General features: G+C 41.3%; 4 protein-coding genes across 5 annotated transcripts in view; 2 read left to right on the top strand and 2 right to left on the bottom strand.

Moving 5' to 3' along the window:
• The window catches only part of AFF4 (AF4/FMR2 family member 4), a 31,685-nt gene extending 23,199 nt beyond the window's left edge, over positions 1-8,486 (top strand). Inside the window, exons 18-21 of one of the 2 annotated variants that reach the window (XM_035338360.1) lie at positions 917-1,010; positions 1,536-1,579; positions 2,403-2,623; positions 3,159-8,486. In XM_035338360.1, the coding sequence (XP_035194251.1) occupies positions 917-1,010; positions 1,536-1,579; positions 2,403-2,623; positions 3,159-3,277 (478 nt within the window). In that variant the 3' untranslated portion in view covers positions 3,278-8,486. Of the gene's footprint in view, positions 1-916; positions 1,011-1,535; positions 1,580-2,399; positions 2,624-3,158 lie in introns of both variants that reach the window. The other variant, XM_035338359.1, reaches the window with a different exon arrangement.
• Positions 8,487-9,065: 579 nt separating this feature from the next.
• LEAP2 (liver enriched antimicrobial peptide 2) lies at positions 9,066-11,074 on the bottom strand. Its single transcript, XM_035338373.1, has 3 exons — positions 10,892-11,074; positions 10,330-10,469; positions 9,066-9,425 (listed from the first exon to the last, which is right to left on the bottom strand). The coding sequence occupies exons 1-3, from the start codon at positions 11,057-11,059 to the stop codon at positions 9,389-9,391; spliced, it is 345 nt and encodes a 114-aa protein (XP_035194264.1). The 5' UTR covers positions 11,060-11,074; the 3' UTR covers positions 9,066-9,388.
• A 181-nt stretch (positions 11,075-11,255) lies between these two features.
• The window catches only part of SHROOM1 (shroom family member 1), a 42,985-nt gene continuing 38,929 nt past the window's right edge, over positions 11,256-15,311 (top strand). Inside the window, exons 1-3 of the mRNA XM_035338356.1 lie at positions 11,256-11,410; positions 12,722-12,827; positions 14,403-14,499. The gene's annotated coding sequence lies outside the window, so the exon portion shown is untranslated. The remainder of the gene's footprint in view (positions 11,411-12,721; positions 12,828-14,402; positions 14,500-15,311) is intronic.
• Positions 14,930-15,311, bottom strand: part of LOC118173624 (cytochrome b-c1 complex subunit 8) — a 1,018-nt gene continuing 636 nt past the window's right edge. The window contains exon 2 of the mRNA XM_035338374.1: positions 14,930-15,146. Coding sequence (XP_035194265.1) covers positions 15,052-15,146 — 95 coding nt within the window. The 3' untranslated portion in view covers positions 14,930-15,051. The remainder of the gene's footprint in view (positions 15,147-15,311) is intronic.

The following is a 15,311-nucleotide window of genomic DNA, read 5'->3' as shown; positions in this document are numbered from 1 at the left end:
GAACATGATTTCATTGATGGGATGTCTGTTGCAGCAATGATGCAACAACATTGTTATGCGGCTAGAAATGGTAGAGAGATCTTTTGAACTTTTATCCTCCTTAATGTTTTGGTAAAATTGCTGCTGATGAGCTGAGCTCTCCATTTTCTCTCTTTGTAAATTGCAATACTCAAAAATAATGGATTGCTGTTGAGTTTGATGTGTATCCAGCTGATGACCCAAATGCTTCAGAGAACGCTGTTGTTGCATTAACAAACAAACTGTTTTCTGGTTTGTTTTACTTTTGTGTACAATGGGATTATCAACATGCACTGCTTATTCATCTGAAAGACTTTGTAGCTCTGATTTGTGCGTTTTTTTGCACAATAAACTTGAAACTAAAGTGTTTGACTGGGTTTGAAAGGAGTAATAGCAGGAAGGATGAGGGTCCTTCCCGTGTGTTCACCCAGTGATAAGTCAAAATTTAGAACGACCGAAGAATTGTCGTTTGTCTTCTGCACCAGTGAAATGGCTGCAGCAAGCAGGGGAGCAGAACCAGCCAGTATCAGGTGGAAAAGAAAGGGGAGGCAACAGCAGAATACACCAGACTCAGTATGTGATGACATGAGCAAAAAGCTAAATGAAACTTGGCTAGCAAGTAATTTAGTATTGGCTCCTGAGCTCAGAACTGGAGATCAGTTATATCAGCACAATCATGGAAAATTAGAATTTCCGCTCCAGGCAGAAAGCTGTGGTTTTCACTTCCTTAAGAAGTTAAAAGTGGGTTTGGATTTTTGCTACCTAGGACTTGACAATTGGCCTTTCAGAGTTAGGAGAGAAAGCTTTTAAAAACACAGCTGCTAGATTTTTGAAGTTCACTGGGATGTGATAAAGTTGGCTTTAATTGTAAACGTTTTGCTCTTCTGTCTTTGGTCAGTCTTCGGTGCCAGTCTCTGCTATACCTAAGGCTTTTCAAACTGAAAAAGGAAAGTGCATTGAAATATTCTAAGACTCTGACTGAACATCTGAAGGTAATTGCATATGTATCTTTTCATTTTTTTAATCAAATTAAAGTTCTACATCACTAAAAATTCCTCTATCCAGTTTACAGACTGCTGCATGCAAACTTCCAGTATGCTCTATTTAGAACTGAAAATATATTTGAGCTGAGCAGCTTAAAACTGGGAAGATTCATCATGACTATAATGTCATCAACCCACTGGTGCTAGCGTGGTTGATCTCTATTAATAATTTGACGTAGCTTTTGTCTTTAATAAGTTTAGTAGGCTTCAAAGAGAATTTTAAAAGATTTTTCTTTCTGCAGATAAAACAAAGCTGAAACCTCACTTTGTCTTCACTGATTTTTGTCTTAGTCATCAGTAAAAGGGATATTTTTACCACATTTGAAAGTACTTTGCTTGATATTACTCGGGATTTTGATTATTGCTTAAAAGAAAAGCCGTAAGAACTAACTTGTTCAAAAATGACCGATTAACCAGATAAAACGTGATTAAAGTATAAACATAAATCAGGACAAATGTATTTTTCCCCAACAGAATTCCTATAACAATTCCCAAGCACCATCACCCGGTATGGGAAGGTAAGTAATAAAAGTTGGCTCCAGTATTTCCCAATGCATCTGTTGTTCATATAATTATCATAGATCATTCTAACGATATTTCATAGATAATTCTAATTGTAGCAGATAATTTTATTCTGATAAAGGATTTGGAAAATTGCTGCTTGTGATATTGCGGTACTGAAACTTAGGCATTTCCTTGTTTGGAAGGAAAAAAAAAAAGTAGTGGGTAATTAACACATAAATTGCTTGTCTTAGTGAGTTTGTTGTTTTATATAATGCTTTTTCCCTCAAAACGATTGCTTTATTGGTGCTGCAAGGCAGGATGGCTACCAGTACCTTCAGGGTTGTCCGTTCCATAGTATAGCAATTTATTTTTATTCCTTAAAACCTAACATCTGACCTTTTATGGATTATTCTGTCAATATTAAAAATTTCAGAGTTTTAGGGGAACCTTTCAGATTTGCATCATGTTTGAAAATGTAGTAGTGTGGCAGTATAATTAACCGTGTCGTTTTATTTATATTATTATTATTATTATTATTTAAGCCTCAATTCATTTAAACAATGAGTGTAAGACTTTAATAAAAGATGGTGAGGATTGGTTTTGGTTATGAAGCTGAAACACAGGAGTTGGAGGAGCCTTGGCAATTTTTACCAGCCCATGCATTTCATCTGTTGCAGGGCAAACCCTGACTTCTTGATGTGTGAAGTGGGGGTGTTTTAGCATCCCACGTTCTGAGGTGTAGGAAGAGAGGTCTTAGAGCATTATTCTTACAGCATGACAAGCCTGAAGTACATCTGCATGCATTTTACAATTTAATATTTTTCTTTGGGTAAGCAGCAAGCCTGTTGGTATGCCGTCTCCAGTCTCTCCAAAGCTGTCTCCAGGGAATTCAGGAAATTACTCCTCTGGGGCAGCCAACCCTTCAGGGAGCGGGTCTTCGGTGACGATCCCCCAGAGGATCCATCAGATGGCAGCCAGCTATGTCCAAGTTACATCCAACTTCCTCTATGCCACTGAAATATGGGACCAAGCCGAACAGCTGTCTAAAGAACAGAAAGGTAAGGCTCGCCGCAGGCAGGTTATGACCTCACAGCATGCTCAGCTGGGTCCTCTGCAAAAGAAAGACAGAAAGCGAGGCCCTTGATTATGGTGATTTCCCAGGCTGGTTGTCTTGGTTGTCAGGTGGTGCTGGTGATGTAAGGTTCCTGCCCGCTATGTTTTAAATAAATCCTGATTTTCCCATAAGTTGTTCACTGTAGGAAGAGGAACTTGGTGCACTTCCTTCTCTGAAATTCTTATCTTGAGTAAATATACACGTTTGAGGGAAAAGACCAAAAAAAAGTTTTGCAACCATTTAACCGTAGTATAATTATTCTCATCAACTAGTCTTATGGGAACAAGTAGAGAAACTGACTAGAAAAGACCTTTCTCTTCTATTTTTATTCTTCCAACATTCAGCCATCTTTCATTTCTTCTGTCTTAATCTGAAAGATTTACGTTGAAAAGGTTTTTTTTTTTGTGATGCAGTGTTTCCAGTACTCCAGCCAACGTGAAAGATTGTGCCTAATTTAACTTGCATTTCTGTTGTTTTAGAGTTCTTTGCTGAACTGGATAAAGTCATGGGCCCTCTGGTTTTTAATTCAAGCATCATGACAGACCTAGTGCGTTATACCCGTCAGGGACTCCATTGGTTGCGCCTGGATGCCAAGTGATATTTGGAACTGAAGGAATGGAAAATAGAACACATTTTTCTCGCTGCCTCTGATTTATCTCCACAACACTGTGTCATGTCAATAAGGAAGACTGCCATAACACATTGCTTAGTTGACACTAAGAGCAAGGAATGCTTTGAAATGTCTCCCATCCTCATTTGTGTTTTGTGTTTTAACCCCAAATGATCTGGTTAATGGACTTCTTCAGTATTCCCGTTTTAAGTTATTTAAATATTTTAAAATTTGCAAAATATAAAGGTGTACTTTTGCTAATCTATCGTGGATAGATTGGATCATTGGAATTCCAGTCATAATACATAAGTCAGTTTAAATCCTATTTATTTTAATTTTTTAATTTTAATTTTGAAAAGCCCGATTTGGGGCAATTTTTAGCTGTTTCTTCCCTAAATTTACCCTTTCAAGTACTTAGCAGAAATTAAACATAGACACTTTATTTAAGGACTTTGTGAGCTTTGTTACTCTGTAATGTCTTGTGGTGGTAGAGCCTGTAAAAGGAAGTAGGGTTGATAGGTCCTAACGTGTAGGAACACCATACTTTTCATGCCTAATGCCTATGAGTCAACTAATAAATGACAGCTAGAGATTTATTATTGCAGAATTTGTACTAAATAGAAAAGTTCCAGATATTCTTCTACATATTAAGATACTTCGTTTAAATGAATTTTAAAGAAATTTATATGGAAAATATTTAGCTGGATCTGACTTGGGTTGCTTTCAAGGCAGTTTCAAAACCTTGATTAACACTATAACGAATCACAAAACATTACAGTAATTTGTATTCGATGTAATATCAAAGTAATGGTGTAGGAACGAACTTCAGTCTGATAGGTGCGATGCATACAGGAAAGGTTTCTGAAACGGACAATCTTGTGCTTTTTTGTATCTCTTCATTTAAAATAAGTTTTGTTTCCTTGCTTGTCATTTTTTTGACACATTCAAAATCAGCGAACTTTGTGGTTAAAAAAACCAAACCAACAGTAGTTAAATTCCTACCAGAACCGTCATTTGCATCTTTTCCATTGACTGAGAAACCAGGAATCTTAAGTAGAAATGGAGGTCCATTTTTTCCTTTTAGGGTCTGATGGTTAACGGACACTACAGCATGACAGTGCAACAGCCGTTGTGGGGTGGGGAGCACGCCTGCTATTCCAGGGAAGCTGTCTAACTGCTTGGATGCAGAACGGATTTGAAACTTGTATTTACCCTATGTTCATGAAGGTCCCATTAATGCTCGATGTGTTTGATGGAGCACAATATTCACTTGAGAGAAGCGATTTGGTGCAACAGAAGTGGTTCGTGGAGTTGCAGCTGACTGCTCTCAAAACGTGCAAACCAAAGTACCTTTCCACGCAAGGTGCTTGTCTGAGTAAAAGGTTTAAAATGCTACTGCTTTCAGTATTGCTTAGTGCCCCTAACATGTCTGGTGTGCCTTATGCCTTACTTTTAGATGAAGATTTTATGAACTGTTTACAAGATGTTTTACAGCAGGACCAGGTATACTGTATGCAGTGGTCTTCTGCAGTACTTTGGTAAAATTCCATTTCCTTTTTAAACCCAGTGTCTGTCACACAAACTGACTTCTCATCGCAGTGGTCTCCTTTTAAAGAGTCAAACTCTGAATACTTTAGAGTGAGATGGTGGAATGCTGCTTTGTTTTCTCTCCCATTTAACCCTTTATTCTGTACCAGATATGAACGTGCATGTTCAGGAAAATTATTGCACTAAATTTTTGTGTAGCTGTAGTTAAGTGCCAAACTCATGGCAACCTCGACGGAAGGAATAGAATTCTACGCTACTTAGTACTGCAGTATGTCCTATGGGCTTTAAGAGTTTAGGAGTTTTGCAAATTAGTAACCTACTAAAAGGTAGCTGCATATTCGTAGAGCTTCCTTTGCGTTCCAGCGTGTTTTGTACTTCCAGAAGAGCTTTGCTACATACAAACCGATACGTGGGTAACGGACCTGTGACTTGGTCAATTAGAGCCGAATCTCCTGTTCAGGTCTGTTGGAGCATCCTTTGTATTCAATCACTGTGCAAGATCACGTTTCTTTTAGTGTTTGCTGTTAGAGACAGAACTCTGTACCCTCAGACTCCGCATCCTGGTTAATGGGACACTGTCGACTATTTTTTCCTTTAATACTCTAAAGTGCCTAGCACACTTTTGACGCTATATAAAAAATACCTTCTTAGAAGTTGCATTCGTAGGTTATTTTTTTTGTGTAGTGCTGCACTAGCCAGCATGGCTGTTTTTTGGCTTGCTCTTTTGTGCACAGTTACCATGACTCTCAGCAGGAATGGTCTCATCTCTGGGATTTTTTTTTTCTTTTACTAGAGTCCCACAAATACCTTTTGGTGTCACGTGCAATTGGTCTATGAAAATGTATCGCTTATCCCTAGATCGGTGAATCTTAAAGAATTGTCTTCAAATGTCCAGAAGACTTTTTACATTGTGTCAAAATGTGGACCTGAACTGGTTGAAAGTGTCCCACCTCAACAGTATCCTTCGCAGTGAAACGCCCTCCGAGAGTGCTGTCCCGGATTTCTGTCTGTCTGGGAGATATGCAGTGGTCTTGTTCATTGAAAAGAAATGCCTTACTCATCCGTGGCTATTTCAAGCAGAGAAACTTAAATTTCACACTTCCAAAAGCATATCTATTTTGGGATTTGCCGTTGTTTCAAAGAGAGAAGTTAGGTACCTACCAGATTCCATAGCCAAAAAAATGCAAATACGTACTAAGCTTCCATCCCCCTGTCAGAATGCAGGCTAACAATCTCAATCTTTTTTTTTTAACCTCTACACAACAGCGGTGGAAATGCATGCCACTTCAGCACTAAGGCAAGTCGCACTATTGACTAATGAGGGAATCCCTAACTCCTGGCTTCCTACATGGTTCCCTAGACGATTGTATACGAAATACATATCAGCCCTGTAATTTTAATTCCCTTACTGAACGCGGTCCCAGTTGGTGAATCTTAAAAATGGCTTAATCAGACTAGGCTTGCTCAGATATCAATATTATTTGAATTTGCTGTGAAACTTGCAGGTTCCTAGGTGATAAGGTGCAACCATTTATAGTTATAAACAAATCTTTAGGACACCAGAGTAAAACAGCCCGCTACTTTTATTTTGATTTGAAACTATTAGCCATAAAGCAGAGCACATGGATGGCTCTTCTTGGCTTTTGATGGCAGTATGCAATTTGTATTGTATGTGTCTTTTAATATATATGTATATATATATGAACTCAGTCTGTCCAAAGTATATGTTATACTTGTTTTTAGATGATGGTGCAACTGACTATATTGATATATTATTTATTGAGTGAGGAGTCACCGTCTTACTGGTGATAAATCTTGCATATTATACAGGAGTGCAATGTATATTCCTTTAGATTGCTGAGGCTTGATTGCTGTGATAACAAAAAAAAAAAGCCCTGAAATGTATTTATGAATGGCCCCAACATACAGTCAGTACTTCATGGAAATACTGTTGTGCTTGCCCGGGGCAAGTAAAATGAAGCCGTAGGCAGATAATTATGTGATTTTCCAAAATGGGAAGCTATTGGAAAGAGAGACTACCTTTGCTGTATTTAATATTTCACTTACATAACCGATATCCACTGTCACTGCAGTGTTTATATTAAGGGCCTGAGCAAGTCAAGTTTGAATTACCCACTGGGGAGTAAGCAACTTCCAAATTATTAGATGTCTGACGAGTATTTCGGTCAGGGTTTAAATTACTCCATCTAAGGAATCAGTATTATGGAAACCTGTATGTTTCCAAGCATCAAAGCTAGATACCTTCTAAGTATAAAGAGTAGCCAAAGTTTTGGTAGCCAACTCAGACAAATACAGACCTATTCCAGGAGGCAAACGTCCTAAGTATGAAAGTTGTGTAAACCCAGTCAGTCAGGGAATCACGGTCTCTGTCTAACGCCGTTACTGTTCAAGGAATTGGTCTCCGATGCCATTTGAAAACAGCAGTGTTGGGGTGGGGGGGCAGAGAGGGAAGGGTTGGCTGTGCAGGGAGTGGATTCCTGCCCCGACAGGAGCTCTGGTCTCTGCTGGAGCAGCCTTAGCTCTTTGCTCTCTGCCAGTCTCAGCTGAGTTTCAGTCGAATACACTATACTGAGCAATTTGAAATGCTGCGTTACAGCATAGAATTTATACGGGCTATCTTTGTGTAAACGCTTACCTGATTTAATTGCATCTGGAAACTTAATGGGAACGTATCCGTTCCTGTTGGAACTCTCCGCGTTTGCTAACGGAGCTGATACAGGCAAATTGGGATGCAGCGTTCCCTGTCTTCAGTTTTTATATGCAACCCTAGGAATTGATGTAGTCGGGTGCACAGTACTTCTGCAGCGGTTGGTGGCGGCTGCACTGGCATTATACATCTGAACACTCAACTCTAAGGACCAGGCATGACTCTTGCAAGCACAGTTCCTGACATTTGTATCTGGTCCCCCTTTTAAATTGTTTTAAGAAATTTTGTATATGGAGGATAAAGTGCTTATATATTTATTAAAAATCCTTTATCTTATTTGAAATTATTATTTGGTGAAGAAGGGTTTTCTTTTGGGGGAGGGTTTGTGGGAGGGGGAAGGTAACTTTTAAGCTGTCAATTATAAATGAAGCCCTTATTAATCATACAGAAAGGTACTGTTAGTAACTAATGGGATGTCTCTGTTTTATGCTTTGTACATGACAAGTCCATGTGTTACATTTTGTTTCTATCAAAATATTTAGGCATCTGTCTTTCAACCAAAACCTAAAAAAAAAACAAACTGTGATTTTATTTGTTGCAATACATTTGAAATTTCAAAGGGTACTTTGGGGCTCAAAATTAGGATTTCTAAGTCAGTATGTGCATTTCACGTAATAAAGCTGTTAATGGTGAGCAAAGTATTATATACTAACTAGATTTTTTCCACATCTGTATAGTATATTCTATGTATTTTGTGGTATTGAGATTATAGAAAGTTTAGTGTCTGAAACATGCGTTTAATGTGTATTTTTAAACAAATTTATGGCAATTAAAATATTTGGAGAAAAGGGTATCACATTTCAATTTGTAAAGATCTTTTTAACTACTGTGTCATTAAAATGCTTTGTACAATGCAAAACTGTAACTGGAGAAACTAAGTTTAATAAATATCAAATAGATTTTCTGTATTAAACTTCATAACGCTGTGTTCGTATCTGTTGAACAGGCTCTCTCCTCCCCAGTATTGCATTTTAAAGCAGTTTTCGTCTTTGTTTGAATGCTCTCTGCGTAACTAAGGAAAATAACATTCAGTATTTGTGTGTCCCAGACCTGTTGATGTTTGTCTAATCAAAAGTGGCTTTGTTTTTCTCAGCCCTCTGAGTTAAGATGGATCTGATTTTGATAAATTTGTACTGAAATAAGAAGATCCTTCAGTGGAAGAGGTCAGTTTAGGACTTTACTTAGGCAATTTTGATTAGAAGTAATTAAAAGTAAATACGTTTTCTAGTTATCACCAGATATATTTGGCGTATTGAATCTGCTAGCAGTATTATTATCAGTTTGTTTGCTCCCTCTTTCCGACAGACCTTTATTTGAAGTACTGATAAGAGCTCAGCTGTTGAGACTGAAATGAGATGGAAGCGTGATCTACTTTAAGCACTTGCCAGGTTGAAGGATAAATGTCTAAAGTCCAGTTTGAAATAAGCACTCCTACTTGAAATGCCTGATGTGCACTCACCATACACTTTGCTCACAGGATACAAGGAAAAACCCAGGTTGTTTACTGAATATAAACTTTTAATCCACACCTTAAAAAAATAGATATTAACAGTTATAAAAAAACAAAACAAACGTGAGATGCAGGGTCCTTTTATTGAGCTTGGCCAGAGAGTCATCCTCAGGCGTGTGCTGCAGAGGTACAGCCTTGGTTACCGAATGCTCTCCAGCTCTTTGAAGTCCTTTTACCAGTTCTTATGGCAGAAATGTCGAATGTACTTGTTGCTGGTTCACTGTCGTAGCTTTTGAACGGTCAATAAATATTTCACAAGTAGAGCGGAGCATTGTTAGCAGTAACAGTGATGGGTGTTCTTCATCACGACAGGTCACTCGGAGGCCGATCTAAGGAAGCAGCGGTTTTTCCTGGAAAACAAACCATCATCAGGCACTGACCGCTGTGCAGGGCTCCAGCAGGTCTGTCTGTCCTTAGCAGTGCTCAGCTATTACAACAGTTGTATGCAGCTTAACGGGATTCAGTTTGTCTCGATTCATCTTATGTTCTTTGCTTTGCACGGTAACTCCAAAGAACGTATTACCCAGGGCTGTATGGCCAGGCTCTAGTGTAGAAACTATACACAGCAAACACACCGTTCTGCCTATTTGTCTTCCTGTAGCTGCTCTTATAGTTCATCCACGTTAATTGCTAGAACCAAATGATGTGTTTCAGATGCATGCAGAACAGGAACCCGGCTGTCATTTCCTACGGTATCTGTGTGTAGAGGATGGATCTGTTCTACCCATTTTCCACTTGCTTTCTGGTGTAAGTACCGTAAGTGCCACACAAAATCAGCTTTCAGGCACTAAGTAGTAATTTTAAGTAATCACTTTTTATATGTAGTTGGCTAACTTATGTTTGCTTTAGTATTTTAGCTTTTAAACGATGAGTTTAAGTAATCACTTTAAAGTGATTACTATTTTAAAGATGGATTAATACTTAAGGCCTCTAAATAGTTACCTAGAAGCTGTCCAGGATTCTATGGCTGGTTGCCTTTTTTTTTTTTTTTTTTTTTTTTGAAAAGATGGTTATTCTGGGTTGCAATGAAACTACAAGGACTTGTCATCAAGGGCATTTGGACTCTGTTCTGTTTGTACTTCTTACAAAAAAGGTCTAAATCTATTGCTCCATCCATACCCCTCCTATCTTTTTTTTTTTTTTTATGCACAGAATTAATCCCATGTCTTATTTGGATGAGAATAAGTGGGAACTTCCTCTACATAATATAATATCAAGTATTCCTGAGCCTTAGTATTGAGTAGGGTTAGTTACCTGCATAGCATTGTAATGCATTCGCTGTTATCCCTGCATGAGGCTCCAATGGGTCTCAGGGAGACCCCTCTCCAGAAAGGTGTCATCCTCCTTTGTCTTGTCAGGTGAGGCTGTGGCTGGTGCAAGGACGCACAGTGCATCTGAAACAGAGTCGTGGCACAGCTGTCAGGAGCACGCCGCAGCTGTAGGCAGTTGGTCATTTTGATGCTGTGGTCAATTATATAAATGTTAAGTGAAGGACTGTAAGCCTTTCTTGTTTTCTGATCGTAGAGTGCTCTGTTAAAGTACAATTGCTTATATCCTAGCCCTGAAGAAATAATTATAAAAATCAACATTTTTAATTGTCTTGAGGGGGAAGGCAGAATTATTTGCTAAATTACATCTCAGAGTAACGCAGTATTCCCTCTAAGCAGTTACTTACTTCTTCAGGGTGTTGAGTCTGCTAAAAGAGCTCTACTTTTACTTCTGGCTCTGGCAGTTCCAGTTATTCGTGTACCTCCTAACACTTTTGTTAACTGCCTGGCTGTTTGCGCTAGCATTTTAAATAGTTCTCTCTACTTACCTGGCTGAGCAGCAGTGAGCAGAACAAGAAGATTGCCATGACTTTCAGACAGTGCATCTTCACAGTATGGGCTGCTGCTTCGGCTGTAGGAGCAGCTGTGGGCGGAGGAGGTTGGAAGAGCCCTGAATAGAACTTGCCAAGCTTCAGCCAGATTTTTATAGACTTCATTCTCTTATCGTTGCATCAGCTGTCAGTCATTACAGGAACAAAGTTCATTTCAGAGCAAGAGGGAATTACAAAGTTAGCATCTACTGAAGCGATCTGGTTCAAGGCCTGTCTATCTAGCTAATGATTTACTTCCCTTCCACTTGTACTTTGTCTGGTCAGCTTACCAGATTTGCCAACTGTTCCTTTTTTAAAACCTATCTAACACGTTACCAGAACTCCATCCTGCACTTGCAAGCAAAAGGGTGGGTGGCCCAAAGCAGCGTGGTAAAGATCAAAAGCCTTATTATAACAACCTTATTTAACTTCTCTGACATTCACAGCGTGTGCAGCTCTGAGTTTGCCAGCTGGCAGGTAAGTATTGTCCTACCGAGTTTATTTGGAGCAGCAAATCCTACTTTTGGTTCTGCTTCTCCTTCTTGGTACATGAAGGAATCATAAGCAAGTTACTTCTAACCTTTCTTGCCATGAACGTCGTGCTTAAAAAGGGGATGCCATACTTTCCATATGGGTTTTGGAGCATAAAAATGGTGTCATTCCTGATAAATCTTAGACCTCTTATTTCAAGGATCCCAGCCTGTAGTTAATCTAGATCGCTAACCCTAAAAGCAGAAGAGATGGCTGTGTAAGGATTTTCTGGAGCTGAGTTGCTTCACGTAGCAAGACCATGGTTTTTTAGACAAGCCATCTCTGCTGTGGTCTGCCTCTGTCTGACAGCGTAACCCGTGAGTGGTCTGCTAGCAGGTGCCAACAGCAGCTCCCACTGCTGTGGACAGGCAGATTACAGGTCGGAGCACTCTTACTCTTCTGTGGTGAAATGAGAAGGGGTTGCAGCAGCCTGGAGGAAATGTTTCAAAAGAACTACACGTTACCTTTCATCTGGCCCAAAGTCCCATTCAGACACACACTTCTCCCACTTGGTCTCCCACTGGGGAGTGGGAGAAGTGTTTCTAAGATCACTACTCCGTCGATGCACCTTGCCAGTACTCCTCCTCCTCCTCCTCTATGGTATTTTAGCATCTGGCTCCCAAATCTGTCCGCATGCTCTGTATCCGTCAGGGAAACGATTTATGAGACTGCAGAGCAGCACTACCAGCTCAGCCATGGCAAGCACTGCGAGGAGGCCTGGGGGCACCCTGTGTGGGAAGTTACTTCAGGTAGGAAGATAGCGAATAAAATAATTAGTCGTTTTAGCTAAATTATAAATCTAAATCCGGATGCAATAGACTACATTTTCTGTGATTGCTTAATATGGAAGTATAAGTGCCAGCGTGGAAGGCAAGTTACTGAGATTAAGATAATGCCTGCCATGTTGTCAGGTTCCTGCCTACGGATGATTACCCCTTAGCCCAAATTTCACTGGGATTAAATAAAACCCCTTTACAGCATATCACCTGCAAGCTATTATTGGAAGACTTGTTCCTTTCCTGGGTTTCCTCTTACTCTTTTCCTGTTTGTCTCGCTTCCTTGTGGGAAGGAATCAAAACCCTTCTTCATTTCACCTTCCGTGGTTTCACACAGGGAAAGAAATTTAACAGTAAACAATTGCAGATCAAATAGCAGAACTTGAATGTTTCTTTTACATCTAGCTGTGAATTTCTCAATTGTTTATTCCCATTAAGTCCTTTCCTTACGTGTGAGTTCTAATTTCTGCTGTCTCTCCAGGCACTGTAGTAGAACAGAGACAAGAAAAGAAACAGCGTTAGTCCTGACTGCGTATTTGGCGCGCAGGATGTGAAATGACAGCTCAGCTCTGACAGCCGTGCCCTCAGTAAGTCATTGTTCCTCAGCTTCTTTGGCTAGCTAAGAGCAGTACTTTGTGATGATGTCAAAACTGTAGTGTGGCCTAGGTTACTAACAGTGTCAGCTTGTAGCTGCAGATCCCTTTGAAGCAGCAATCTGTTTATTCTGAGCAAGAAAAGAAAAATACCGGACTGCTTGTTTCCATGTATGCAAATCCAGTGCAGTCCACTTGTCTACTGCTGGCTAGTCAGAAGCCACAGCAAAAATGCAGGTTTAAACAACACCAAAAACAACATTGCTGCGTTGCCACTTGTAATATTTAGCACAGGGACAATAGGAATAATTGCATGATTAAGATGGTAGCCTCCTATCTGCCAGTAGGAACCCACAGCCCCCTTGAACATTCAGCAAAGGGAGAACAGAAACAAATGAGATTGGGAAACTCAAACACGGCGTTCAGATGCTGAAACACCCCCGAGCCCAATGCCCCAATGCCACGCAGTGGGCAGGGGCCATCGCTGCTGGCAGCGTGTGGAAACGCCGGGTGCTGCATCCCTGCCCTGCAGGATGGACCCGGGGGCAGCTCGGGGCTGGCACTGGAGCCCCGGGGCCGAGGCCAGCCCGGGGGCGTTGCGACAAGCGCTGCCAGCCGTGGGAGCAGGCAGCGAGCAGCCCCCGTCCTGCTGGCGTTGCGGAGGGGATGGCGGGCAGCCGGGGACTGGCAGCGGTGCTCGCGGGGCTGCAGCGCCGTGGGTAAACTCGGCGGCAGCGGCTGAACGTGCCCTGGTGTTTACAGGAGTCTGGCAGCTGGCTAGGCCATAGTTCAGCTGTCTGCGAACGGGGGCAGAGACCTCACCGCAGAGGCTGCGAGGAGCTGCTCACCCTCTAGAGCTCCTGAAAGGGATTGAGGAAGCACTTACTGAAGCTACCGCTGTACCAATGTGTCCTGTTATTTAGGCCACAAAGCGCCTGCCCTTGCTCTTGGGGGTAAGTAGGTTGCAAATAAGAGTTCTGAGCAAAGCCTGCCTCTGGACATCTTTGCCACCTCCCAGTTGTAGTAGGCAGTTCACTGCTCCCGTCTTGCTTAAGTACTGGTGCACCAAAACACAGGCTGAAGACAGAATGCTTGTGGTGCAGCGGGAGCACTTGTCCTCCTGGTTATGCCAGCCTCTGGCTGTGCTTGAGTACAAAACAATAAAGCATTTGCCTACCCGATTTGCATGCCCCCAGCTTCCTGAAGTGAGACTGAGCATCTTTGGCTTCCAGATGGCTCAGCCCTGAGCCCGCAAAGCAACTACCCCAGGAAAACGTCACTCTGCCTCTGCAGATAAGATAAATCCTCAGTACCAGCTATGGGCCTAGCACAACAGGGAGATAAATGAGTTACTTTGCTTGGAGCATGAGCTTGAGACAATCAGCTCAAGACTAAGGGAAAAAAAAAGATAAAGAACTGAGCCAAACAGTCTGGACTTTGGAGAGCAAAGCGTGTCATACTTGGAGCTACGGGGTGCGTTTCCTAGGCACAGATTTAAAAGCAAACGGTAGCAATAAAGCTCCTGAGGTCACCCTCAGGTGTCAAAATAATCTTTTTTTCTCCTTGTAGTTCCCAAGAAGAAGCTTCTAATTCGGCCTGTTAACACCAACCAGACATCAGAATTGCAGTTTATCATCCGATTAACGTTAATAAAGAAGATAACCAGGTAGGTGTATGTGGGGCAGAGTCCATGTTCAGCTCCAAGCCATCAGCCAGCTCAGGCAGTTTGGGGCAATATCAGATGGGATATTTGTTTTTTTCATGGGTATCGAGGCTGGAATATGTTCTATTTCAAGAGGAAAAAGTGGCTGGTGAGGGAAAGATAAAGGGATCAAGGGCCTCACCCCCGAGCTGCTATTTCTAACCAAGGACAGCTGAAGCCAGCCCTTGCTACACTAACTACACTGAGAAGTGTTTCAAAGAAACAGGAGGCGAAGAGGCTGGAAATAGAGTAAAATAAAAAGTAAAATAAAAAATAAAATAAAGTAGTTTGAGCACAGAGTACTTTAATCTGATCATCCCTCTGTACAGAGTGAACCAGAGAGACATTTCATGTGCCTCACCTCAACATTTAAAGCCATGGACTTCACGCAAAGTCATGAGACAAAGTTAAAGTTTATTAGACAACACTTTATCTCCCCGTCATCCTCATCACATGAACGCGCTTAGCAACAGGATGCCGATAACCCGGTGCTGTAACATCTCCTCGTGGCTCTGGCTACTTGTCGTTCTCGTAGTCAGCAGGGTTCTTCCTCTTTAGCCTCTCAAACTCCTGCATGCCCCAGGAGTACAGGAGGTAGGCCCCCACGAAGGCTGCAAAGAGAGGAGAGCGCTGAGGAGCCGCACAGCGAGTGGGGAGCAAAACTGCACCAAGCTGGCTCACAGCAACACCTGGTACAAACCCTTCCTGTTCTCCTCCTCCTTCCCCAGTCCCTCCTTGACCTCCCCATTTCCCCTTCCACATCCCCCAATCCCCCC

This window comes from Oxyura jamaicensis, chromosome 13, assembly GCF_011077185.1.
Source record: "Oxyura jamaicensis isolate SHBP4307 breed ruddy duck chromosome 13, BPBGC_Ojam_1.0, whole genome shotgun sequence".
Lineage (NCBI taxonomy): Eukaryota > Metazoa > Chordata > Aves > Anseriformes > Anatidae > Oxyura > Oxyura jamaicensis.
The sequence above is the reverse complement of the archived record's forward strand: the minus strand, read 5'-3'. Positions and strand labels throughout refer to the sequence as shown.